The 25,826-nt window shown below is 41.3% G+C and overlaps 1 protein-coding gene across 3 annotated transcripts; it reads left to right on the top strand.

Moving 5' to 3' along the window:
* Positions 1-2,012: 2,012 nt before the first annotated feature.
* On the top strand, positions 2,013-25,109 carry CRYZL1 (crystallin zeta like 1). 3 transcript variants are annotated; one of them, XM_069871926.1, is made up of 14 exons: positions 2,013-2,048; positions 3,841-3,912; positions 4,512-4,589; positions 5,107-5,179; positions 5,834-5,878; positions 11,013-11,081; positions 12,619-12,752; positions 13,571-13,682; positions 17,747-17,770; positions 18,608-18,706; positions 19,438-19,559; positions 20,029-20,137; positions 21,810-21,856; positions 22,581-25,109. In XM_069871926.1, exons 2-14 carry the CDS (start codon positions 3,847-3,849, stop codon positions 22,593-22,595), a joined length of 993 nt encoding a protein of 330 aa, XP_069728027.1. In that variant the 5' UTR covers positions 2,013-2,048; positions 3,841-3,846; the 3' UTR covers positions 22,596-25,109. The 3 variants fall into 3 exon arrangements, with proteins under 3 accessions (XP_069728027.1, XP_069728011.1, XP_069728020.1); XM_069871910.1 differs by having other exon boundaries at positions 20,029-20,134; positions 21,811-21,856; positions 22,581-25,106; XM_069871919.1 differs by lacking the exon at positions 17,747-17,770 and having other exon boundaries at positions 20,029-20,134; positions 21,811-21,856; positions 22,581-25,106.
* The last annotated feature ends 717 nt before the right edge of the window (positions 25,110-25,826 follow it).

Below are 25,826 nucleotides of genomic sequence, written 5' to 3'. Positions count from 1 at the left end.
CTCCCAGCCGCGACGGCAGCCAATCAGAGGCTCGCAGTGCCCTGAGTTCAGCCAATCAGAATCCCGGAGCGCCCCGAGCGCAGCCAATCAGAAGCCCGGAGCGCCGCGGACCAGGCTGTGTCTGGCCAATCCGGGCTCAGCCAGCGCCGCGCTCGCGCCGAGGGGTCAGCGGGGCCGGTTGGCTCCCGCCCCTCACCCGCCTCTGTCGGGCACAAGCGGTGGCACCCCAGGCGCCGGTTCTGGGTCCAGTGCTGGTCAATGTCTTTGTCGATGGTCTGGATCGATACCGAGAATGCCTGCAACGATACTCTCTGAGGCTCGTTTCGGAGTTTTATACAGGGCTGGGAAACACGAGGGAGCGATCTCCATCCATCGTGTGCAGCGAGACAAGAGCTGGGACAGGATGGATTTCCCGTTCACATGCATAGGGATCAATTCTCCCAGAAACCTTATGCATATTCTATTCTTTCCAAGGCGTGATCTTAATGTCGTATGTACTTCGCATCAGCCAGATCCCTCGCTACTTCGGAGCCGGCTGCAGCCCTGCCTGACCCCGCACCGGGGGTGGGAGAGGCTGCAGACAGAGGGGATGCAGCAGCCCCGGCCGCTCGGCACAGATCACACTGCGCACAGGGCGTTATCGGCCCCAGAGAATGAGCAGAGTCTGAAGAAACACCAAAGGAAGACAGGCTGTCAGAGGGACGTTCTGTCTAGCTTTCAAAGAACACAGTTACTTAGATGAAACTTTACTTAAGCTTAAATCAGAAATCTACTTTTTATAATAGTACCTGCTTCTTGTATGAGGATGAGGGGATTGAATGTACCCTTTGCAAGTTCGGGGATGACACTAAGCTGGGAGGAAGCGTGGATCTGCTGGAGGGTCGGGAGGCTCTGCAGAGGGACCTGGACAGGCTGAACCAACGGGCTGAGACCAATGGGATGAGGTTCAACAAGGCCAAGTGCCGAGTCCTGCCCTTGGGACACAACAACCCCGATCAGCGCTACAGGCCTGGGGGAGAGCGGCTGGGAAGGCAGAGAAGGACCTGGGGGTGCGGGTGGCAGCGGCTGAGCGTGAGGCAGCAGTGGCCCAGGTGGCCGAGGGGCCAGTGGCATCCTGGCTCGGGTCAGACACAGCGCGGCCGGCAGGACCAGGGCCGGGATGGTGCCCCCGGGCTCGGCACTGAATCCTGTGTTCAGCGCTGGGCCCGTCAGTACAAGGACATCGAGGGGCTGGAGCGCGTCCGGAGAAGGGAACGGAGCTGGGGAAGGGGCTGGAGAACGAGCGCGATGGGGAGCGGCTGAGGGACCCGGGGTTGTTCAGCTGGGGAAAAGGAGGCTGAGGGGAGACCTCGGCGCTGCCTGCAGCTGCCTGGAAGGAGGGTGGGGGGGGAGCTGGGCTGGGCTCTGCTCCCAAGCGACGGGCGATAGGACGAGAGGGATCAGCCTCAAGTTGCGCCAGGGGAGGTTCAGATTGGACATCAGGAAAAATTTCTTCCCCGAAAGGGCTTTGGGGCCCAGGCAGAGGCTGCCCAGGGAGGCGGTGGGGTCACCATCCCCCTAGGGGATTTTAAAGACAGGGAGACAAGGTGCTCGGGGATGTGCTTCAGTAGTGGGCAGGTGCGGTTGGGCTCGATGCTCTCAAAGGTCTTTTCCAGCCAAGCGATTGTATGATTTCCTTTGACCCAAGGTAATTCAGGCCGGGGGTCTTCTCCCTTCCTCTCTCCCGCCCCGGCCGTGTCCCGTGTCCCGGCTCCGTCCCGCTCCCCCAGCTCGGGGCACCCGCGGGGCGGCGCCGCGGCCCCTGCTGGGCTGCCTCATCCCCGCGCGCCGCTTGGAGGCGCCCGCTCCCGCCTCCGCAGCCGCCTCAGCCAATCGGAGCTCCGCTTTGTGCAGAGTGACAGCCGCTTCAGCCAATGGGAGCCCCGTCTTGAGCCGAGTGACAGCGCCCCAGCCAATCAGAGCTCTGCCTTTATGGCCAATGGGGCACTCCCGTGGCGCCTGGCGGGGCCGGCGCGGGGCGGTGAGGCGGGAGCGCGGCGGAAGTCAGGGTTTGTCATGGCAACCGTCGGCCCTCGGGCTCCCGGGGGGCTTTCGGGAGGGTTTCCCCACGGGCGTTGCGGGGCTGGGGACCCCGAGCACCTCACGGTGCTCTCACAGGCAGGAGCAGCGCCCCCAGCCTGTCCGAGCCGAGCGGGGGTCGGTGCTGACTGCCAGGGGCACCGTGGTGGCCGCGTCGTTTCCCCCCGCCTCCTCTCCCCTTTCCTCCCTCTCTCTCCCACACCGGGGTCGGGGCAATCCTCGGTTTCAGTACAAGATGGGGGATGATGTGACTGAGCTGTCCTGCAGAGAAGGACTTGGGGGTGCTGGTCGATGGGAAGCTCGACATGAGCCAGCAGTGTGCGCTCGCAGCCCAGAAGGCAAAACGTGTCCTGGGCTGCATCAGAAGAAGCGTGGACAGCAGGGCGAGGGAGGGGATTCTGATCCTCTGCTCCTCTCGTGTGAGACCTCATCTGGAGTGCTGCTCCAGTTCTGGAATCCTCAACATAAGAAGGATATGGAGCTGTTGGAATGGGTCCAAAGGAGGGCTACGAAGATGATCAGAGGGCTGGAGCACCTCCCATATGAGGACAGGCTGAGAGAGTTAGGTTTGCTTAGCCTGGAGAAGAGAAAGCTCTGAGGCGATCTTATAGCGACCTTCCAGTACCTGAAGGGGCTACAAGAAAGCTGGCGGGGGGGACTTTTTACAAAGGCTTGTAGTGATAGGACTAGGGGCAGTAGTATAAACTGGAGAGGGGCAGATTTAGACCAGACATAAGGAAGAATTTGTTCATCGTGAGAGTGGTGAGGCACTGGAACACGTATCCTAGGGCAATCATATTCTATGATTTTCCTTCCTCTCTCCTCTCCTCACCCTCCCACCCCTCACTGGTCTGTGCTTTTCTTTCTTTCCTGTAACTTGGAGACCTCATTTTTAAGTTTTCTTTCATCCCTGCCAAAAGGCTCTTGTTTGATAAGGACAATGTGCACCAAGCTGGGAGAGGAGAACTGAAAACCCAAGTTGTGCTTTTTCAGTGAAGTCCTCTGTAAGTTTCCTTTTCGTCCTGGAGGGTTGTGTTGTCCTTTGCGCTGCCTTTGTCTGAGCTAGTGGAATTGTGTGTGCCTGCTTGCCTAGGTGGCAAACAACCCATTTACTGCACAGAACCACCACTTGGCAAATGCCATGCTTCATTCATTGCCTTTTGCGGTAGATCTCAGTCCTGTTGCAGATAACACTATATCTTGTCTTATCTGTTGATCTGATTTAGAACTTATCTGCTGGAAGGACTCATAGGCCCTCTGTTGCTTGCAACAATCACTGTTACAGAATGAATCATAGAATAGTTTGGGTTGGAAGGGACCTTAAAGATCATCCAGTTCCAACACCCCTGCCATGGGCAGGGACACCTCCCACCAGCCCAGGCTGCCCAAGGCCCCATCCAACCTGGCCTTGAACACCTCCAGGGATGGGGCAGCCACAGCTTCCCTGGGCAACCTGTGCCAGTGGCTCACCACCCCCATGGTGAAGAAATTCTTCCTTATGTCTAATCTATATCTGCCCCTCTCCAGTTTATACCCATTGCCCTATGTCCTATCATTACAAGCCTTTGTGAACAGTCCCTCCACAGCTTTCTTGTAGCCCCTTCAGGTATTAGAAGGTCTCTATAAGGTCCCCCTGAAGCCTTGCCTTCTCCAGGCTGAAGATCAGTTACACACTGGTCAGTAAAATAAAGCTTTGGTTACTTGTTTTCTCTGTCTATAGATACTGCACATATTACAGTTTAGTTGCTGTGTCCTTTTCAGATCACTATGAAGGCCTTGTACTGTCAGCAGAATTCACCTGGAGAGGAAATGACATTTGTCTTCCAGGAAAGAGTGAGTTCTGGTCATAATAGCATTATTAATCATTGAGTGACAAAGAGAGAGTGGCTGAACGCCACAGGGGAATTGAAACACGTAACTGTTCTGTAGACTTAAAAAAGGACTGGTGTAATCCTTGGGCATGTAGGCAGGTAAATGAAAAGAGGTGTATTGTGCCATCATCACACAGCACTTGGCAAGACAAGTTCTAGATGTCTATTCAGTTTTGGTGTTCATATTCTACAAACAACTTTTTTAGGTGTGAAAAATGAACCCTGGCTTCATATGCATTCACATCTCCTTCACATCACTGGTTTCAGGTGAGGGTGTGATATTTAATTTGCAGGAAAAAAAACCTCCATCAGATAAAAAAATGTTAGCATCTGTTGAGGTTTAGTAAGTGGTCAACTTGTAATAGCGATATACGTGTAGTCAAAGTAGTATTGTAAATCAATTGTGATATCAGTTCCCTTTTCATTGAAAAGAAAATCTTATTCTGACTACAAAATGATCTAAACCAAAGACTGTGGAAAAGCGCTTTCAAGAGCTTGAAAAGATCCTACTAGCACATTCATGTTGCAGTGTATAATGTAACGCCTGCAAATTTGTCCTAGGAAAACCTTCCTCCTCCAAGAGACAACGATGTGAAAGTGCAAGTTAGAGCCTGTGCACTAAGCTGGATAGATACTAAGGTATTTACTTTTTTTAATTAATAAAAGTTAGAGGTGTTTACAGTTTCCATTGAAGAGCTAAGCCAGGGCCTTTGCTGGTGATTGGCACAGTTCCATTTATGCCATCTGGGGGTATGGGTGTGCTGCTGAGGAACAGCACAAGATTGATGTGGTATTCTTGCATATCTCTCTAAATAAAAAGCACGTGTCATATGGTTCTTAATTTATGGAGAAAGATCAGTCACCATTTCTGAGTTCTCTTACAGTAAATCCCTTTTATCATCCTCTGCATACTGACTGTAAGTTAGTTTGGCTTGCTGTTAATAACTCATTTTTTTTATATACTTCTAAATTTAACTACAGAAAAACAGTGCAGAGGGTTTAATATTAAATAGGGAATGAGTGTACCTTTTTACCCCAGATAACATTTTGGTTATGGTCCAAATTTCTTACTGTGAGTACCCAACGCTTTAAGAGTATAATAAATATGCAAGTTTTGAACTTTAATAAGAATGTCATAACCCTTGTTTTCACTTAGCTCCTGTCAGAAATTAAACTGGAGAAGGAGCTTATACCTGTTGGTCGAGAAATTTCTGGAGTTGTATTGGAAGGTAAGTTAGTATGATTGTCTTGTCAGGGTATGGAGCAAGAGTTAAGGTCTGGTTATCCAGAACAAATAAATACTGTTTGTATAATACACCTTTAGTAGCAGGAACTATTTGCTTTCTTAATAAGGCTTCCCACAAGTCAGTGATGATACTGAAGTGAAACTGAACTGTAACTCCCGCATATCTGTTCAGAGTTAAAAAAAATGAAATTAATGCACAACAGCTTTCAAAATAAAATATACTGACATCTTAAGATAGTACCTTCACATGCTATAACGGTCTTTAATGTATTTGTAAAAACATTTGTTGGAATATTAAAGACAAAGTAACATTCAGGAATTTAAGCGATGTTTCACTTCTACCTTTGATGTGTAGTTTAAAGCCTGGATCTTTCAAACACATATACGTGTATGTACTTGCACATAACTCTTTGTGGATGCTGCACAAAACTCTTTGTGGATGCGGTGCCAGAGTTTAGTGAATTAAACATTTGGCTTTGCTGTGTGGGTATTTAATAGAAAAAAGTGTGTTTCTTCACTAGCAGGGTATATTTTTAATTTTGTGAGCTAGCAAGAAACCATGCTTTCAAATATATGTTCAATTTTAGCTATAAACATTATCTTCGTTTTTTCCTCCCTTTCATATATTCTTCGTGAGTTGGAAGAAAGGTGACCTTCTTTCAGCCACATGATGAAGTGGTGGGTAAGTTAATATTCGTTTGCCTTATCAACCAACACAGTAATTTTTTTGTAATGAATGGCTGAGATTATAATCATTGCTAAAGCTACAATTATATGTGTGGTTTTGAAGATTCAGCTAATGGCATGTGGATAAACTCTCATAAAAGATAATTCTATTCTAAAAGTGTTTTCTTAGGGAAGTTTTTTGGTTATAAGAATGGAAGTTCAGATCCCCAGCTAATTTTTTTGTCATAGTTCTACTGTATTCACTAAATCTTTAGGAAAATACACCTGGGTCCAATTAGCCACATGGAGTGAGTGTTCTAAAGGCTACCATTTGAATACACACATGATTACTTGTACTTATAACACCATCCTGCTGTATTCAGTACATATATTCTGATTCTTGTGGGTGATACAAAGTCTAGGCTTTTATTTCCTGCCTTCTTGAGGATGATATAAAAATATACTTTTAACTGTTAGTGATGAATCTCTTCTTCAAGCATCCTGAAGACGGTGCAGTTTCTTCTACTCATTGATCCCTCTTTGAATAAAGAGATCAAGAGTGGTCCTAACTTAAATATTCAAGCAGGTTCTCCAGTTCTGCTGGATGTTCCGAGTTGCCAAAAGCTATGCACATACTCATGTGTTCTGCTAAATGCAAGGCCGTACTTTAAAAAGAAAGACTGATTCAAGCTGCTCATTTTCCAGAGCGCTCATTTTTAGAGTTCTTGAAAGTGGACTTGTTTCCACCCTAACTTAACCACAGGGATCCCCTACTTTATGATCCTGCTGTGACATTTATTGTCAGAGAAGCCCATCAGAAAGGCAAGTGGTAATCACTTACTTTTTTTGTTGTTTGAAACAGACTTCCAGGTCAAAAATCACATGAAAAGTGTTCGGGGCTTTTCTTTTCCTGGTAAAACTTTGGGGAGATCTTTCATACCATTAGTTAAATCTAATGAAATAAGATGTGTGATTATCATTATTTACACACCACAGAAGGTGTAATCCTTACAGTTGGGGATTAATAATCCATTTTATGGTGTACAGAAGTGGCTTTGCTTTGTTTAATAAAGCAGAACAGTATGGCCAGGTGTTTTCTAGTCTTGCATGTGAGTTAACTTTGAATTATGAATAGTATCATTATTGTGAACAGTATTGCTCATTTAGTTAAATATCTTACTCACATATGCTATATCTGTTTAATATTTTAAAATAGTATTTGTGTTTCAATCACCTTCTGTTGTAGCTGAAGGAATACAGCTTGAGTAAGTAGTTAGGGAAAGAAACCCTCTGAAAATATGTCAGCGGACCTGAGAGGTCTAAGCAATGTTCTAAGTAGCTGTGGGAGGGTTAGGGCTTTTTGTGAACTAGGACTTCATTCCATTCTTGTTAATTCAGATATGGAGTAAGTAGTTGGAATAAGCTGAGCTACTTCAGAGGAACTTTGACATTAAGTGAATGGAATCTCCACTTAGGTCATGGAGAAGCTGATTTATTTTGCCAGAGATTTCTGGTTTATGCATTTTTTTAATTCTTGAATATGAAACGTTTGCGAATGCAGATACAGAAAAGTCAGAATTAAATGTATGCAATAGGAAGATGAAGAAACCAGCATTAAACATTTTTAGCCCTAAAAGAAAGAAGACCCACTTCTTCAAATACTGAAATATCAAAGATTCCCTTTCAACAGCTGTTTAAACTTATGCATCCAATATAGGTATTAGAAAAGCAAAAGACAGGAGTGAAATATTTCTTCTATGGCAAATCTTTCCAAACAAGCACACTTTCTAGTTACTGTTGCTCTGAGTTTATACATAGTCAATGAATGAGCAGATTTAAAGGAAAATAAGCTGTTGGCAAATGGTCTGGTTACCTGTGTTTATTAATATCAAACTGTCACAAAATTTACAGTTGTCAAAAATCCAGCTGGAGGCCAGTGACAAGTGGGGTTCCCCAGGGCTCAGTGCTGGGTCCAGCCCTGTTCAATGTCTTCATCAATGACCTGGATGAAGGCATCGAGTGCACCCTTAGCAAGTTTGCGGACGACACTAAGCTGGGTGGAAGTGTCGATCTGCTGGAGGGTAGGGAGGCTCTGCAAAGGGATCTGAACAGGCTGGACCGCTGGGCTGAGTCCAATGGCATGAGGTTTAACAAGGCCAAATGCCGGGTCCTGTACTTGGGGCACAACAACCCTATGCAGTGCTACAGACTAGGAGAAGTCTGTCTAGAAAGCTGCCTGGAGGAGAGGGACCTGGGGGTGTTGGTTGACAACCGACTGAACATGAGCCAGCAGTGTGCCCAGGTGGCCAAGAAGGCCAATGGCATCTTGGCTTGTATCAGAAACGGCGTGACCAGCAGGTCCAGGGAGGTTATCCTCCCTCTGTACTCGGCACTGGTGAGACCGCTCCTTGAATACTGTGTTCATTTCTGGGCCCCTCACCATAAGAAGGATGTTGAGGCTCTGGAGCGAGTCCAGAGAAGAGCAACAAAGCTGGTGAAAGGGCTGGAGAACAGGCCTTATGAGGAGCGGCTGAGAGAGCTGGGGTTGTTTAGCCTGGAGAAGAGGAGGCTGAGGGGAGACCTCATTGCTCTCTACAACTACCTGAAAGGAGGTTGTAGAGAGGAGGGTGCTGGCCTCTTCTCCCCAGTGACAGGGGACAGGACAAGAGGGAATGGCCTCAAGCTCCGCCAGGGGAGGTTTAGGCTAGACGTTAGGAAAAAATTCTTTACAGAAATGGTCACTGGGCACTGGAACAGGCTGCCCAGGGAGGTGGTTGAGTCACCTTCCCTGGAGGTGTTTAAGGCACGGGTGGACGAGGTGCTGAGGGATATGGTTTAGTGTTTGATAGGAACGGTTGGACTCGATGATCCGGTGGGTCTCTTCCAACCTGGTTATTCTGTGATTCTGTGAAATATTTCTACTTTAATTTTACAAAGAAGCCTGATTTTCTGTCAAGGAGTATAGTCCTGGTATATACACGTTACTGACTTTAACAGTAATAATGTGGTGATATCCTTATTTATGAGTCTACTGTTTTTCATGCAAGAATATTACTGTGCTTGCTGTCCTTACTTAGTTTGTTAAATCATTAATCTACTCCTAAAATCATATGAAGAGTTGTTTCTTGCTTTTAAAGTTTTTCTTTAATCTTCCAGAAGAAATTTTTTTTTAATGTATTCTCTTATACATAATTGGTTGGTTGGTTAAAAAGAAACACAGTAGTAAAACCTCAGATCAGCCAAAAATCTTTTGAGATGCATTGTTGACTTCTTTTCAACTGTCAAGGAACAGTCGATTTTATTTGTTGCTCTTAGAATCTTTCAGCAATCAGTTATGCCATGTTCCTCATTAAAGTAAATGCAGGGAAAAATATTCTGAGTCTTAAATTAGCTGCCAGTACTAGGAAATGTGAACCTAAATATAAATGTATCTGCTTAGATTTACTGGTGGTTAACCAGTTTGTGTGTTGGTTCTTCCATGTGCCCTGTTGCACTCAAGCCCTATGCTATATGGAGTATTTCTGACAAATGAGTTGAAAAATCATAATTTTTGCTTGTGTCAAATGCTTCGTGTGTATAGCATATATCAAATAAAAGTCTATGCATCATGTTGGAGCTTCTGTAAGCATTATGAGGTACGCTAAAGGGCACAGTTCTTTAAGATGTCATGTGTCTTTCCCACAGTATAAGGGTCATGGTTTTGTGAATGGTTTTAGAGATCCTGAAATCGATGTGAGTTGACAGCAATGTATAATGACTCCTTAGAGACCATCCTGAGTGTTAGGAGATAATGTGGCTTGTTCCTGAACTTTTGCATCTGTGTCTTCATGTATTATTCACTCTGTGTTTTGTTTTTTCTATAGTAAGGTGTTAGAATGCAAACTGGTTTAGGTGCTAAGGCTATTTTTGTTTACTATAAGGAGACTTTTCTCAATGTTTGAAAGACGGTATTGCATTCATTGTCACAATATGCATGATTCTTTAGGATAGCAGAGATGTTTCTTAGGGACATTCTTTCACAGATGCTTATATTTTGCATGCTAAATTGGAGGTTTAGAGGATGGCTTAAGTTATGAAAGTCAATCAGAATTGACATTGATATTGTAAGAAAGCTTGTTCTGTTCTGATATTCTTGCCCTTCTTGCATTATTTCCTAATAGCACAGTAGCTGCCACATACAGTTCCTTTAGACTAATTATTGTTATCCTGTAGGGGAATCCTTGAGAGATCTGCAGATGTATACAGGCCCTATAGGGTAGTTGTATTTTACTAGGAATTGTGAAAGACTGGAAATAGCAGCCAAATTTGCTGAGGATTTTTAAGCCAAAGCTCTTGCTTTTGTTTAAATGGAGTATAAGATTTGGATGGGATGGTTTTTTTCACCAAGGACATATATATAGGACAGGATGGATTGTTTCGCCAAGGACATATATCACCAAGGGTGCATGTATACAGAAAACTGATCGAATGCCAGAATCTACTGTTCAGGAATCTTTCTTTGGCCCATGGAGAAAAAAAGCACTGTAATGGCCAGGGTGTAGTTTTACTTCTGCCTGTTCTGTATTTGCTTTCTCTGTCTTCCATGGGTGTTTTTTTTTCCCTTCAGTTCCTCTTCTCTATTCCAGCTTTTTATAACTTAGACTCACACATTCTTGGTTGGTTTTCCTTTGCTTCTTTCTGTCCCTTTTTTTGCTGCCTTTGCTAACAAAACATGTACAGGCATCAGGATGGAAGAGTAGAGGTATCTGTTGTGTGGTTTGTTTTGTGCCCATCTGCAACACAAGAACTTGATTTTCTTGTTAGCCATGGCCCAGAGTAGAAACAGGAGCACTCATTAGAGCGAGAGCAGCGTGAAATGAGTTCAGACATGACCTGACAAAACTTTAGTTGCAAAAAGCATTCAGTAGTGTCCCCATTCTTTGTCTCCTAAACCCCAAAATGCTGTTCATAGCACCTTTGGAAACATCTTGAGCACTGTGCCCATAGAGATTACAGGCTGTTACCTAGCCAGGTTTTCTTAACATGTCATAAACCTGACAAGGGCAAGTGAACCACAGAACATGCGGGACTAGAAATTTCATTAGGAGCTTGTTTTGGTTATAACGTATGGTTCTTTGAAATGAAATGTCTATGTTCACTTTTTTTCTCAGGAATTTTGCCCCTGGATTCAGAAGAATCTGGTCTTTGTGAAGTTATTCTAATTCATGAGCATTGTTTGGGTACGTAGCTCATAGAGTTTGCTAATATTTACATTTACTGTATCTTTAGACTTTGTTTTATCTTTTCTATTAGGGAGCTAATTAACTTGGACCTCTGGGTAAACTTGTTCTATATAGCAACACTCAAATATTCTGTCGACTCCACCTGTTCAAAGAAGCTTTGAATGCTAGGTACTCTCAAGGCATTTTCTTTACTGTTCTTGCTTAATCTTTTGTCTAAACCACACAAGCTGACTCTTTCGCTCACCCCTTCTAACTTCCCTTTTTGCTGCTTCGTTGTCTTTCTACTTTTTCCTCACCTCATCTGCAACAAAATTAAATGAGAAGTTCTCTTTTTTTCCTCACTTTGACTCAGTCTGGGATTATCACCAGACTAACAGATTAAATAAAATGGCCAGACTGGAAGCTGGAGAAAAATATTTTCAGGGAATGATGATCGGGGGAAAACTAGTATTGAAGCTTTTTTAGTTACTGAGAGTTTCCAGCTTCTGGTTTTTGGGCATAGAGTGCTTCAGTGTGTAGAGTACTAAGTGTGGGAATGACTGTGCTTCTCCCAGTGGTTTGCTGTTTTACTTTGAGCAGCTACCCTTTGCTTGTATTAATTTGTATCTTGTTTTTGTGACTGTCCATGAATTCAGCCTATGTAGTTATGAGGTGGCTCCTTTAACTTTGTTTATACCAAAACTGAATTCCTACATTTATTGCATAAAATACAGTAAAATATCCTCTCCCTGATTTTTAAATACATATGAGAGATAAAGAAGTATTATTTACATTGACTTGTTTGAAGATGAGATCCGCCTGACTAGCTATGACAGTTTTTGCGCAATAAGTCATGGACTCATTGAGATGAAAATATAAGGTTTATTCTTTCTAACGCTTAAAAGTACAAATCAAGCAAAATGAAGCTGAGGTGTCTGTGATGCCTTACCGCTGTTTACAGCAACTATATTACAGCAACTATACAGCTGAAAATATTTCTGGTTTCATGTTACTTTCAGTAGCTTACTTTGTGCCAAGCTACTGTTTTTCCTGTTTAAATACTGTATTGGAACTTGCTCATAAGAGTGCTGCAGAAGCAAATTGATGAGGGTGGTGAGGCACTGGCACAGGTTTCCCAGGGAAGCTGTGGCTGCCCCATCCCTGGAGGTGTTCAAGGCCAAGTTGCACTGGGCTTTGAGCTACCCAATCTAGTGGGGCATGTCCCTGCCCATAGCACAGGGGTTGGAACTGGATGATCTTTAAGGTCCCTTCCAACCCAAGCGATTTCTATGGTTCTTGGAATAACAATTGCCTTTCCCACTTTGACTCCATGTAGCTGAGCTAACACTGTTGTGAGCCACAACGTTGGAATATTGCCTTTGTGAAATAGATCATAATTACACCCGTAGATTATTTGACTTGTATAATTTTCTTTCACTTTTTAGAAATCGATGAAGTCTAAAAAAATAATTCTGAGTGAAATGTCAGGGATTTGCTGCTTTTTTTTTTTTTCCTATCTGGGTTTTTTGTTTGTTTGTGTTTCCCCAAAACTTAGTTCGTAAACCTGAAAAAGTTTGTTGGGTTGAAGCAGCCGGGACTGTTCGTGATGGTGTCCGAGCATACACAGCTTTACACTACCTTTCTCAAGTCTCTCCTGGAAAAACTGTCCTTGTAATGGATGGAGCAAGTGTAGGTAACAACTGTACAATAACTATTTTGGAACAGAAAGATTACTTCTGCCATAAATAACTGGCTTATCGCCAGAATGATTGGATTTCTTACCACATACTAAGCTTATCAAGTCTTGTATTCTGTTTCTGGCAACGCCCTTAACTTAATGGATTAATAGGAAATGCCCTCCCACGTAAGATACTGAGCCAAGCATACAGTCCTTTACATGTTGCATGGGTAGGGAAGAGAAGTAGTGCTTTTCTGGTGTTTCACATTGAGATTGTTTTACCCTAAACCCTCAGGTATAACTGGAAGAAAGTGCCTTAATTTTTTATTTGTTTCCCACCACTGCTTTTTAACTTCTCTTAGATATAAATAATTTCATTTGCATTACTGCAATCGTTATTGCTAATGAAGATGTGGTGCTTGCCTCAGCTAGATTCATTAACATTAATGTGGCTGGGGATTTTTCCTTGGTAGTGCTTCTTCCTTCAACAAGCAAGCAAGCCCAAAGCTACAAGTTACTAACTGCAGTTATGGGACTTGGCATTACTTTAGGGGCAATCTGAGCTTTTTTGTTGAAGAGGAAAACTAGTTAATTACTAGAAGTTTGTTCAGAGGTTCCCTATCAATTAAAAGATTTTTTTGCCCCTCCTTAAAACAGAAGCAGATCCTCTGAATGTTCAAATTCTTGGTTCAGATGTGTTTTTTTGAAGGAGTAAGTTATTTCTGGATATTATCCTGACTTCTCCTGAGTGTCCATTGCAATATAATCTTTCTTAATCAACATCAAATTGTTGTTGTAAATAAATCCATGTACCTTTTTTCTTCTACAGCCATTTGGTACAATAGCTATTCAGTTAGCGCAACACAGAGGAGCCAAAGTAATCTCTACTGCACACAGTCTTGAAGATAAACAGTACCTGGAGAGGCTTAGGTCTCCTGTGGGTAAGTTATATCCTTCAGTGCTAAAGTTTATGCTCAAGAATGTCTCAAAATATATTTTTTTCTTTTTAGCCTAGAGACTTATTTTAGTAGGTGAAAACTGAAATACGGATTTATGAGCAGTCTAGTTAAATAGTTTTATAATTTATTATGTACCCCATAGATATTTAATTTCAGTTTTAGATGTATTTAATGGCATTTTTATTCTTCATTGAAATTGTAATGACTGTCTCTCAGTACTTTCCGTCTCACACAATAGTGCTTGAGGGCTGACTTTTGACCTAACTACTCAAGAAGTCTTTTCATTTTATGAAATTGTTTCTTATGAACAAGAACCACTGCTAAATTATCACTATCATGGCATGTAATCTAGGTACCTGAGCCAGAGTTCATATGTAATTGTACACTTGAGATATGGTGTTAATCAGACTCGTTTTGCTTTTAATAGTATTTTATCAGGCTGTGTGGCAGCTCAGTTTCAAGTACTGCTGTAACTGTAGCTGGATGTGCAAAGGCTCTGCATTTTCCTATTTTCGAATTGAGCTTTGTATTTGGCATAATACTTGCATTCATCTATGACTTCTTCCATTTCTTCTCTTTGATACTTAAGTTTTTTGGGGTTTTCCCCTCAAAGTAACAGTGCTGTTTGGACCATGGGAAGATTCTCTTATGTAGAAGCTACTAGTATTTTTCCTGATCAAACTTATTTTAATGCTGCAGAGTGGAAGAAAGTAGAATATTTATTGATTCAGACAGTTTTAAAGTAATGAATGGCATTGCAAAGTCCATTTTGAGTGCAGTCCATAAACTTTGCTGTGCGGTAAGCAGAAGGTTAAAAGTAGTGTCTGATATTTCCCCCTCGAATTGCAGATTGCCACAGTGTAATCAGCAAGATTATTTTTCAGTATATGATTTTTTTTATGTCATTCAAAGAAGTATGAGTAGCTGTGCCTCTTGTAAGAATGCCTGTGTCAGGGAAAGCATTGTGTAGTCACTTACCACGTCTACACATATTACAGTTGCATCAATCAAAATATAAGTGGCTTAAGATAAGATCTGATTAAAAAGGTAATGTCAAGGTTAACTGTCCTTGACTCTGACTCCCTTCCCCTTTGTTGTTTTGCATAGCAATCTTAGCTTTCCACATGGAGAATTAGAGCAGTTTTCAGATCTCCTCTCTTGTTCTTAGTGACTAACTAAAATCAGGCGTTGCTGATATGCAGGTGCACATAGTATTGTCCTTGTGTTCTCCCTGCTGGCTCAAGAATAGTAAGCTAGCAGAGGGATGAAACAAGCCAGAGAGCTGCTCTTTAGACACAAGAAAGAACAGAGTTCTTGTCAATTTTAATTCATTTCTGGCTCCCGAGAACAGAACTGGCAGTGGAAGCACAGAGACAACACAGTGTGCACGTGCATTCTGGGACTGCATGTTCACACACATCTGCAGTGTTGGGGAGTGATTCACTTCCAGCCTACCAAGTGGGTGTTTAGTTCTTCCAGTAGTGGCTTTGGAGTGCTGATAATGCAGCAGGAAGTGAAACGCTGTGCCGAGGTTATTACACAAGGGCAGGGAGAAAGACATTTTTACAGTCTGACCTTAATAGTCTTCAACTGGGAACTGCAAAGTTTTGTGTTGGGAATGTAATCATTTCTTCGAAGATCTGACAGACTTATTTATCTAGATTATTTTTTTTTTTGCAACTTTACAAAAAGACCCTATTTTTAACTTTTCCTTTTTCAGAAGTCTTTTTTGATGTCATCACAGACATTACAGACTTAAGAACATAAAGCGGTTTTGTGAATGCTGTTGAGATGTAGATATTTGTTATGCCAGCTGTTACAGGGTGAAAAAATACAAAAGACCAAAAATTTTGTTTTGTAATATTTTATGGGTATATTTTGCTGATGATATGAAAACTTCATTAGCTGAGCAAGGACTTTGCAGTTAATTTTTTTATCATAGTCCTGTCAGCACATAAGAATATGACTTTGGGTTGCCTGTATTATTATATATCTAGTACCTGGAGGGGGCCTACAAGAAAGGTGGGGAGGGACTTTTTACAAAGGCTTGTAGTGATAGGACATGGGGCAAGGGGTATAAACTGGAGAGGGGCAAATTTATACTAGACATAAGGAGGAATTTCTTTACCAAGGGGGCGGTGAGGCACTGGCACAGGTTGCCCAGGGAAGCTGTGGCTGCCCCATCCCTGGAGGTGTTCAAGGCCAGGTTGGATGGGGCCTTGGGCAGCCTGGGCTGGTGGGAGGTGTCCCTGCCCATGGCAGGGGGGTTGGAACTGGATGATCTTTTAGGTCCCTTACAACCCAAACTATTCTATGACTCTGGTTTGCTTTTTGCTGGTGTTTCCGAGTTATATGAATGTTAATATAAAATAAATATTCTGAGTAACCGAAGTACAAGTTTTGTGTGTTAGTGCATTTTTGTTTTGTTTACGTTTTAGCAGGACTCCCAGTTGTCAGTGAGCAGCAGTTTGTGTTCTCAGTGTATGGCATAACTAGCTGCTTCATAAAATGGCAGAAATAACCATCTCTTGCAATGAAGAGGCCATCACTTATATTGCTCATGTATGTGCTTGTTTTATAACAGTAGGAGTTCAACAGTTTTGCAAATGTTTGTGGAACATATACATTAGGGAAAGAGTTTAATTGCAATTTTACTTCAAATAAAGTTATATAACCTGGGTACAGCAATAAAAAAGAGTAACAGTTTGAGTGTGGAGGCAAAAAGCCGCTGTTTTTGTGATTTGGAGTTCTTTGATCTGTTTGGGTTTCTTTTTCCAATAAATGTGATTCCAGTGGCTGGAGTAGAGATTCCTGTTCATGTTTAAGGATTCATACTTAGACCAACAGGATGAGGTCTTCACAAGTCTTCAACAATCTCTGAATAAATATAATAATAGTATGAAGGAGATTATTTATGTAATATTCTGAATATGGGGCATTAAAATTGGAAAACTTTTATCATGTGATGCATTTTTGTTAGAGAACAGAAGAAAAAGATTTTATAGACGCACATTTCTTCTGTTTCCTAGGTTACCCCCTTCTCTTTTTTTTTTGTTTGTGGTTTGTTGGGTTTTTTTTTTTGTTCAAACCAATATTGAGCTTTCAGTGGAGAGGTTCCTGGTAAGAACTCAGCAGTGATTTCATGGCCCTCTTGAGCGTGTTCAAATAAAGCAAATAGCAGATCTTTTGCCTGGCAGGTTTTAAACTCTGTAGCTGAACTTACTAAGTGAGAGTAAGCTCTGCTAGCAAGTTGTGGAAATGCTGATATTTCTACTTCTGATCAGCAGTGAAAGAAGAGAGAAACTGAAGGCTTTTTGCCAGTCAGAATGTTACTTTAGAAGTTGTGCAAGTCGCAGAAGAAGGAAGTGATCTAATTTACAAAAATTTTGTGAGAAATTTTGCAGAAATGACGAAGCATTGTAGAAAGTTATATTATAACTTGTTGCTCAGCCTTTTCCACAGTGGAGAGAAATTGTTACAGCATTTTGCTGGGAAGGAAATTAAACAGGATTTTGATGCATATCGTTTGAACTCTTGTATTGAATAATAGAGCTGGACGTGTTTGCTAGACAGAAATAAAGAAATAGCCAAACTCATTTAACTATTACCTTTCTTTTTGATAGTCAGGATTTGAGTCCATTAAATTGGAATTATTCTCAAAAAGTGAAACTATATACGGAATTCTATACTATGTCAAAATGCTGTGTTTAGAAAAAAACCCTTAACTTCCTGACTGAAGAAACTAATAAGGAAAGGATTTTATGAGGTTTTCTTTGCATACGGGGAATGTTACTATCATTATTAAATTAATGTGACATCTTTATTAAATTACGACCATGTGTATTCTCTTAGCCAGATAATTGGACTTCAGTAAAGAAAATGAGTGGTTGACTTATGATTTGAATGTATCTTATGATTTGATTGGAAGGGGAAAAAAAAAACAAACCCAAAGCATTAGCTTAGTATTAGTTAATATTGTTCTTAATGACCAGTTTCTTGCAATGTTTCTTCTCTCCTTCCTTCCTACCCCCGTGATAAAATTCAAGAAGGGATACGGCAGCCTTTAGTGGGTAAGTACACATTGCGGATTTGAGTTTATCCCATTACACTTTGGAAATACGCCTCCACATTTGTTTGACGTTACTTCAGTTGTCATTTTGCTGGAAAGTCTTTGGCCTGTTGTGTTTCTGAATGTTTGTTCTACCTCATAATTATGAAACAAAACTAAACATCTGAGCTGCTGCTTCTCTGCCCTAGTTATTCCCAATATTGTGCTATATCTTTATTACCATCTGTAATTATGGTATCACAGATACATAAGCAGAAAATGTATTTGTGATTTTCAGTTTAGAAATATTTTGAGAGAAGATGCAAGTACTTGCATCTAAATATTTACCGAAAGACCCAGGAAGCCATATAGAGGTTAAAAACATCATGCAGGAAGTAATAGATTAATAAGTTTATCCATGCTGTGAGATAAGTGTTATTTTAAAGAAATGATGGATATAATAAGATTAAAAGACTTGCTGGAATAATAAGAAAAGTCAAGTCAATGCCTTCTAAGTGAGTTTACTGTATATTTACATGTTTACTTCTGACTTGTACTGGGAGACAGTGCGTCGTGCCAGGGAGAATGGGTTTTCGTTTCCTTCTGCAAAATGAAAGCAAGGGAAACGATCTGCAGATTTGTGAGTTTCACTTGTTAAGAAAATACATACTTTTTTTTTTGGTGTTGATCTTGCACTGTGTTGGAAAATGAAAAAAAAAAAAGCTATTGGCTAGGGTGTTTTATTTTACATGGCTGCAAACTTTCTTTTAATACTTATAAAAACAAGAAACTCTGTTCTGCTCTGAATCTAAACTCTGCTTCATTATTGTGGTTAACCAAATGTTCTGCTCTTTTCTAGCTAGAGTGATAGATGTGTCAAATGGAAAGATAGATGTGGCAGAAAGCTGCTTGGAAGAAACGGGTGGCCTGGGAGTAGATATTGTTCTAGATGCTGGAGGTAGGTAACTAATGAGAATCTGGTCTTCAGAGCACCGTTAGGGGGTTTTATTATTATTGTATTGCATGGAAAGAATAAGTGGAGGCGATATCACCTCAAAGGATTACATTTAGTTGCTTATTCCCATGCAATTTTATGTATGTATGTATGTATCTTAATTCAATAGATCTCTTTAAGCAAGACCTCTTTTAAGATCTCCTCATGTCACCCTCTAGTGGAAGCATCTAATACTGTTCGTCTGTTGCTAAATTCGCCTGGAATTTTCCTCTATTTAAAAACTGAAAAGAAAAAAATGTGCTTAAAGGGTAGGACTGTGACATCGTTGTTTATGGTGCCTTATTTTAATACCAAAATGACACCACAATCACCAGCACTGTCAACCTGTATTCTGAACCAAACGTAATAGTTGAAGACTCTGAAGTAACTATTTTTAGCTGAAGTAGTTGAAGGACTTCTTAGAGTTCCACTGAATGTGTGGAAATGTGCCTTAGTCTTCTACTTTCTCAGATGTTCTGGTGGGACTAACAGCATAATTTAATTATAGAGCTGTTCTAAACAGCTGCCTTTTGTTTGGTCTATTTGTATGCATATATTGCAACTCATTTGTATCTGAAGACACAGGACTGTTAAAGAATCCCAAGATAATGGTTTTCTGTATAGGAAGAGGTGGACATTGCCTTCTGAGTAGAACTTTCTTCTGAGCTTGAATGGATGTGTTCTTCTCCCCTCAGTGAAATTATATAGCGCTGAAGATGAATCAACTTCAAAACCACAGTTGCTGCCTCATAAGCACGATATCATTACTCTTCTGGGTGTCAGGGGACACTGGATAACAACAGAAAAAAACCTTCAGGTATAGAGACAGTGTCACTAAGTTAGTTTGCACTACTGTGTGTATGTGTCTGTCTGTCTGTCTGAGCTTCTGTCATGGCAGAATGGTTCCCCATTGTTAAATAACATCAGTTCTCCCTTAAGAAAATTTTCACATCCAGAAAAGGAGACGTATAAATCATTAATAATACATGGTTTTATTTTCCTTTGGGACAACTTTGGGGCCTTCTTTTATGAGATGATACTGAGTTATGTTAATGGCTTGGCTGTAGTGACAAATTTTAAAGGACCTATTTTGCTCAGGGTATTATTTTCTGACAAGTCAGAAAATTATCATTTAAAGCTGTAAATATTACAAGTTTGTTATGTTTTAAGAATGGGCAAGGGATGGGGTTTTGTTTATTTTAAGTATCGATATAAAATAATGATGTAACCTTTATTTTTTAATAGGAAAATGTAACTAAATAATATTTTTCTTCAAATTATTTAAGCTGGATCCTCCCGATAGCCATTCCTTGTTTCTTAAAGGGGCCACAGTCTCCTTTCTGAATGATGAGATATGGAACTTGTCCAATATCCAGCAAGGGAAGTATCTCTATATCCTTTCTATTGTTATTTTGAATACTTACTGCTATTATGAGTGGATGGAAATATAACCAAGAAACAAACTAATAGGTTCTCTTCTACTCAGTCGCGTAATCACAGGCTCAAAGGCCAGCAAAGTTAAGCATACGGTATAAGTAAAATATAACATACGCTCATGCTTTAAGCTAGTCTCTGCATTCCTTCTAAATATATGTCTTTGCAGGCTTCATTAAACAGTGCTGAAATAGAAAACATACATTCTAGAGAAAATGCCATATTTTGGTCCAAGATTGAACCAATTAATTAAAGATTTCATTCAATAAGCTTTCATATCATGCAGATGACTTCGGGACTTTTTTTCCTTTCGGTCATTAGATGCATCATCTATAAATCTCAATGCAATCAGTGTAACTGTGGAAGTTAAAATATTTTGGCTTCATAACCTTCTCCTTATTTGCAGTGTTATGTGCATAACTTTTATTGAGCAAAGATGTGAGTGTGGGAAGAGGAAAGCCTTTCATTTGCATTACCTGCATGTATTCTGAAGCAGCTGGACCCTGACCTTTCTTAGCAGCATGACAGTTTTCAGTGGATCGCTTCAAGTAACGCCAGGTCTGTCTCTTCGTGCCTTTAAGAACCCTCCCTGTTCTGTACTGCACTGCAGATTGAGATCTGCTGAATCACTTTTGCAGTCTAGCAGAACAGCAGAGGCAGGTGAGGATTAAGTCATTATATTTGTGAAACGATTAACTGTACTGCAAGATGTCCTCCCCTCCTCCACTGGACTGCAACATAGATCGACCAAGGTCAGGCACACTAAGGAATATTTATGGGATGAAGGTTATCATGTATCATTTTATAGTTTGGCATTTTTGTTGAATGCTTGCCAAGTAGTTATCCACAAAAAAAATAAGCTGACTAAACAGTAAGGTTTCTTCTGTCATCTTCTGGGGTATCTCTTAATAACATCACGTTTTATCACAACAGGCTTTAAAACTGAAAGGAAAAATCTGTTTTGATTTTTTTTTTTCATCTGTGTAGCTTGTGAAATTCTTGAGCATATGGCATTAGTATCTGAAGAAATCACACGGCGATTGCTTTTTAAAATGGCTTGAGCTCCAAATATTAACCGGATTGCTCTTAAAATGAAGGAACGTTATTTTTTTGAGTTTCATATAAAGACTAAGTACAACCCCGTCTGTTGCATTGTCATGGATGCTGGTCATTAACTCAACGATCCCTTACAGATACACAGTGATGCTCTGAGAATTTACAGACTCTGCTATGTTCCCAGCTTTATTTTGATTTTTACCTTGGATGTCTGTATGAATGGTAGTGATGGTTAACTGGTGCCAAAGTCTGTCATCTTCCTTCTGCACAAAAAATGCAGTTGCCATTCTGATCAGTTAATGTTGTACTCGTGCAGTCTGCATTTGTCAGTCTTAACCCTTGTTCTTTATTTTTCAAAAGTGTATTTTCCATGCTTATATCTGCGTGCTATTTGAGGAAAGGACATTTCCAATGTATAGACAAGTGGATAAATCTGATCAAAAGATTGGTAATAAGGTTAATTTTCATTTTCCCTCAATCCTGTTGGATTTGTGTCAGTTCAGGATTCTTGTCAGCAAAGGTGATTATAGAAGATTTATCTGTAGATACATTGTTACCTTGACAGTCCTCTTAGATACGCATCTTGGAAGACATAATGGAGAAATTATCAAGCAGTGTTTTCAGGTGAGAGATGAGATTTTTTTTTTTTTTTTCACTTTTTTTCTTGTTTGTTTTTAATTTTTTTTCTTCTTTTTTTTTTTTAATTCCACATTAGAAGTAGAAAACTCTTGCCAGCACTGTGCTAGAGATTTATATTGGGGTGCTCAGGAAAAGGTGCCTGACATAGTTCATATGGAGCAGCTTATGGTCTGTTTCTGCTAGTAATAAAGCCAGCTAAGCGCAAGGAAATTGGGTAAACCCTATGATTATGCTGTATGTCAAAATTTAACAGAGGCAGCATATTCTTTTCTTGGTAGATGAATAGCATACATCTGGCTGCTCTGCAGTCTGTCTGATTGAGAAATGGTTTCAGCTGTAAAAGATGACAGGTGTAATAGTCCTGAGGAGAGTGATGGCTTCGCTAGATCTGAAGACTCCCATAATGGGGTGGGAATGGAAGATCCTTTGTCTTAATGCAGGGTAACAGTATTGTTGAGCAAAAGCCTCACCATCACCACCGGTTTATTTTACCCCCTGTAAGAAGGATATTTTTTAATTAACTTCTGTTTCCTGTTTGCTTTAGGGCTCTTCCCTTCTTCTGTGAACCCAAGCAAAGCCATAAAACCTTTATTTTGTTTAAGGAGTAAAGTTTACATAGTGAAAGTAAAGTCTATAGCAGTAGTCCTGCAATAATTTTGTTGATCTGAGCATGCTCATCCGAAGCTTCTGACATATTGTTCCATTTCAGGCCTCAGCTGGATGAACCAATCCCATTGTATGAAGCCAAAGTTTCTATGGAAATAGTTCAGAAGAATCAAGCGAGAAAAAGACAAGTCATCCAGTTTTGACATACAATTTCCTGATTTCTAAGCCTGTGGAAGATACAGAAATGTAATGTATTTGAGGAGCAAACTTGTGTATGCTTTCAAATCATTCTGTAACCGGAATTTAAAGATCTTTTGTCCCTGAGCACAAATAAGTCTGTGAAGCTCCTGTGACTTCAGGGTTTGTTTTTCTTGGATCCACTTAAGCAGAATGTTCCCATCAGCAACTTCTGAAGAGGCTGTCTTGACATACAAATGTTGTCTGCCCTGCCCCAGTTACAAATGTCAGTAATATCTACGGGCAAGCTCAGTTGCTGTCATTCTTCAACCACAACATATTCAAGGGGGAAGAAAAGATCTGATGGTTTTTTTTTTTGAGTCCTCCCTTCTCCAGCCCCTGCCTCTAGTTACCTGTGTATTTACCTTTTGCTTTTGACTGCCCTGAGGCTGAGCACTCTCTGTGGTACACTTTAAAGTCTGTAATCTACATTTTAAGTTGTCATTTAATTGAAAGACAATCAAAATCATCAGAATTGGCAAGGATGCTAGAGAGGAAAGATGTGGTACTGACAGCAAGAGTTGGGCCCCACAGCTGGTTTTCTTCATTTTACCAACCAGGCAGTAAACCTAATAAACCTTGTGTCCATAAGGTGATATGATCGTGTCATTCAGCTGTTAGATGGCATTTTATGTATCTTATTACTGTAATGTTATCTTTGATATCTTTCCAGTAAGACCTTCCTATGCTGTGTGCTCCCACTTCCCCTCCTTTAACCTCAGTCCTATGCCTAGCACAGCACAAATGTATTTATGCAACATTCTCCATTACCGTGAACCATTTGCAAATCAGCAGTAGGGAAGGGAAGGAACTGCTGATTTTCTTTCTTCAAAACAGGCAGCTTCCTACTTGCTCTTGTTTGAGAGCAAATATATTTTTTCTGCTCAGGTGTGCAATTCATTTTCACTGCGTGGATAGCTCAAACAGCAGACACTAGCACTCGAAATCAATATAAGTTGGAACGTTGAAGTGAAAATAGATTATCTAGAACCATGATTAATCTATCCTCTATCATTCACTAGACTTGTGGTAGGTTCTTGATGCAAGGAAAGCATATAAAAGCATGAGTAAATATTATTTTACTACTAATGTGATGTTAGGCAGCTTTGAAAATAAGTGATGTTTTTACTCACGTGTGTGTACGCACACATCTAAAGCATGTGAATCCTCTATTAGATGTTTATTCTGAAGCTTTGTACCCAACTGCTTCTTTTTTCTTGATAGTTCATTTTAGCTTAAATGTTTGCAAAATAAAGCAGATCAGAGGAGATAAATGTTGAAGAATAAGGTTTAATAAAGCAGGAACAACTACTGGCAAAACTGCAGAAGAAAGATTTTATAGTATATTTTTTATTTTAGATCTTTTGTCAATAGATATTTTGCTCCTAACTACATATATAAATGTGTGAACCCCAAGTGCAACAGCCTAAGGCTAAATATTGCTGAATTTGTCTTTCAGCTGGATCAGACTGGGAAGCAAATGTCTCTGTGCTTCAGGTGTTGAGCTGCCTATTGGTGCTTTTAGTGGGCTGAAATGTCTCAGTTTTTTCTCACACTCTTTAGTAATGCTAGCTTTAGACATGCATGTGCTTGAACAAGAGGGTTCCTGAGGCTTCCTGAGCAATTGTCTCTGCTTTTGGACATCCCCTGACAGAAGGAAGCAGAAAGTAGCTTGAATGTGAGAACGAGTCTCCCTAGCACTGGGGGAAAAGGTTGCCAGGTACTTGCTTGTTCCATGGTAGGTTTGACAACAAAGTTGTGTCTTCTTCACTGCCAGCCCTACGCTGATCTGACAGCGCTATGAAGGTGGCCGTGGTCTCAATAGCACTAGTAGCAGCAAGAGGCAGCCAGGAGCCCTGTCGACTCAGGGTCCTCCGTATGGATAATATGTAGATTGCCATTCAGGGCAGCCACATGTCTCCAAAAACAGCTTTGCATCTGGATTAATTTTATAGTCCACCGCTGTTTTATTCGACAGCTTTCAGTGCTGTATTTTGGAAAGGATCATCTGTCTGGTGTGGGCTGAAAACTGCTGCCCATTTCTTAGTGGTGAGGGGATGGATGGGTGCCTTTCTACAGCAGATTCTGCAGCAACATCCTCCAGGGAGTCGCAATCATGAGTTTTCTACCCCAGATATGCAGAGTGTGTGTTTATCTCGCAGTCCACACAGCTGGAACTGTGCTCTAGTATCCTCACAGGTGATTTTTGTCCTGGTGCCGCCATGTGGCAATTTCCACAATACCTGACTGGAGAAACTCATTTCAGGCTGTTTCAAACTGGACTCAGAACCCCATTTACAGGTATTTCAGCAGTTACACTGTTTTTATTCGCTTGCCGAGCTGGGCTGGGAGGGTGGTGGCGGGGCAGTGGAACCACGCAAAACAATAAACATCCTGTTACATTCTCCACAAATAAAAGCAAAACTTCTTCATTTTTATTTCAAAGATAAATGAAATAAAATGTAAATTTAGTGTTCTTTCTAGTTCTTTTAGTCTTTTATTAACTATGATACATATTTTAAACAAATTATACCATAGGTAATCAAATTAATGGATAATGCTTTTCCATGCATTTCTCTATGAAGATCCTATATCCTTTTCCAATTGCAATGTCACTTCAGCTTCCTGTGCCGTAAGACACATGCCGTCATCTGAGCCGCTGTGGTCTTTTTCTCCTTCCATGCATTTTACTCCATTAATGATAAAGGGGCAGCATTTTTGATGGCCAAATTTGAGAGGTTGCCATGCTGTTTGGCTCGTCAGCACGCTTCTGCTGGTTGCCCAGCCTTGGCTCAGAAAGAATAGGTACACGCTGAGCCCGGGTGGCAGTCTTTTCCGCAGCTGTGGCATTAGATCTGGGACAAGTGGTGTTCACCGTGGCTCAGTGCTGGGTCCATTTCAGTTCAGTATCTTTATCAATGATCAGGAGGAGGGGTTTGAATGTACCCTTTGCAAGTTCGGGGATGACACTAAGCTGGGAGGAAGTGTCGATCTGCTGGAGGGTCGGGAGGCTCTGCAGAGGGACCTGGACAGGCTGAACCAACGGGCTGAGACCAATGGGATGAGGTTCAACAAGGCCAAGTGCTGAGTCCTGCCCTTGGGACACAACCCC

Source organism: Phaenicophaeus curvirostris, chromosome 1, assembly GCF_032191515.1.
Source record: "Phaenicophaeus curvirostris isolate KB17595 chromosome 1, BPBGC_Pcur_1.0, whole genome shotgun sequence".
NCBI classification, from domain to species: domain Eukaryota; kingdom Metazoa; phylum Chordata; class Aves; order Cuculiformes; family Cuculidae; genus Phaenicophaeus; species Phaenicophaeus curvirostris.
Note: the sequence above shows the minus strand (reverse complement) of the source record. Positions and strands in the feature narration are given on the sequence as shown.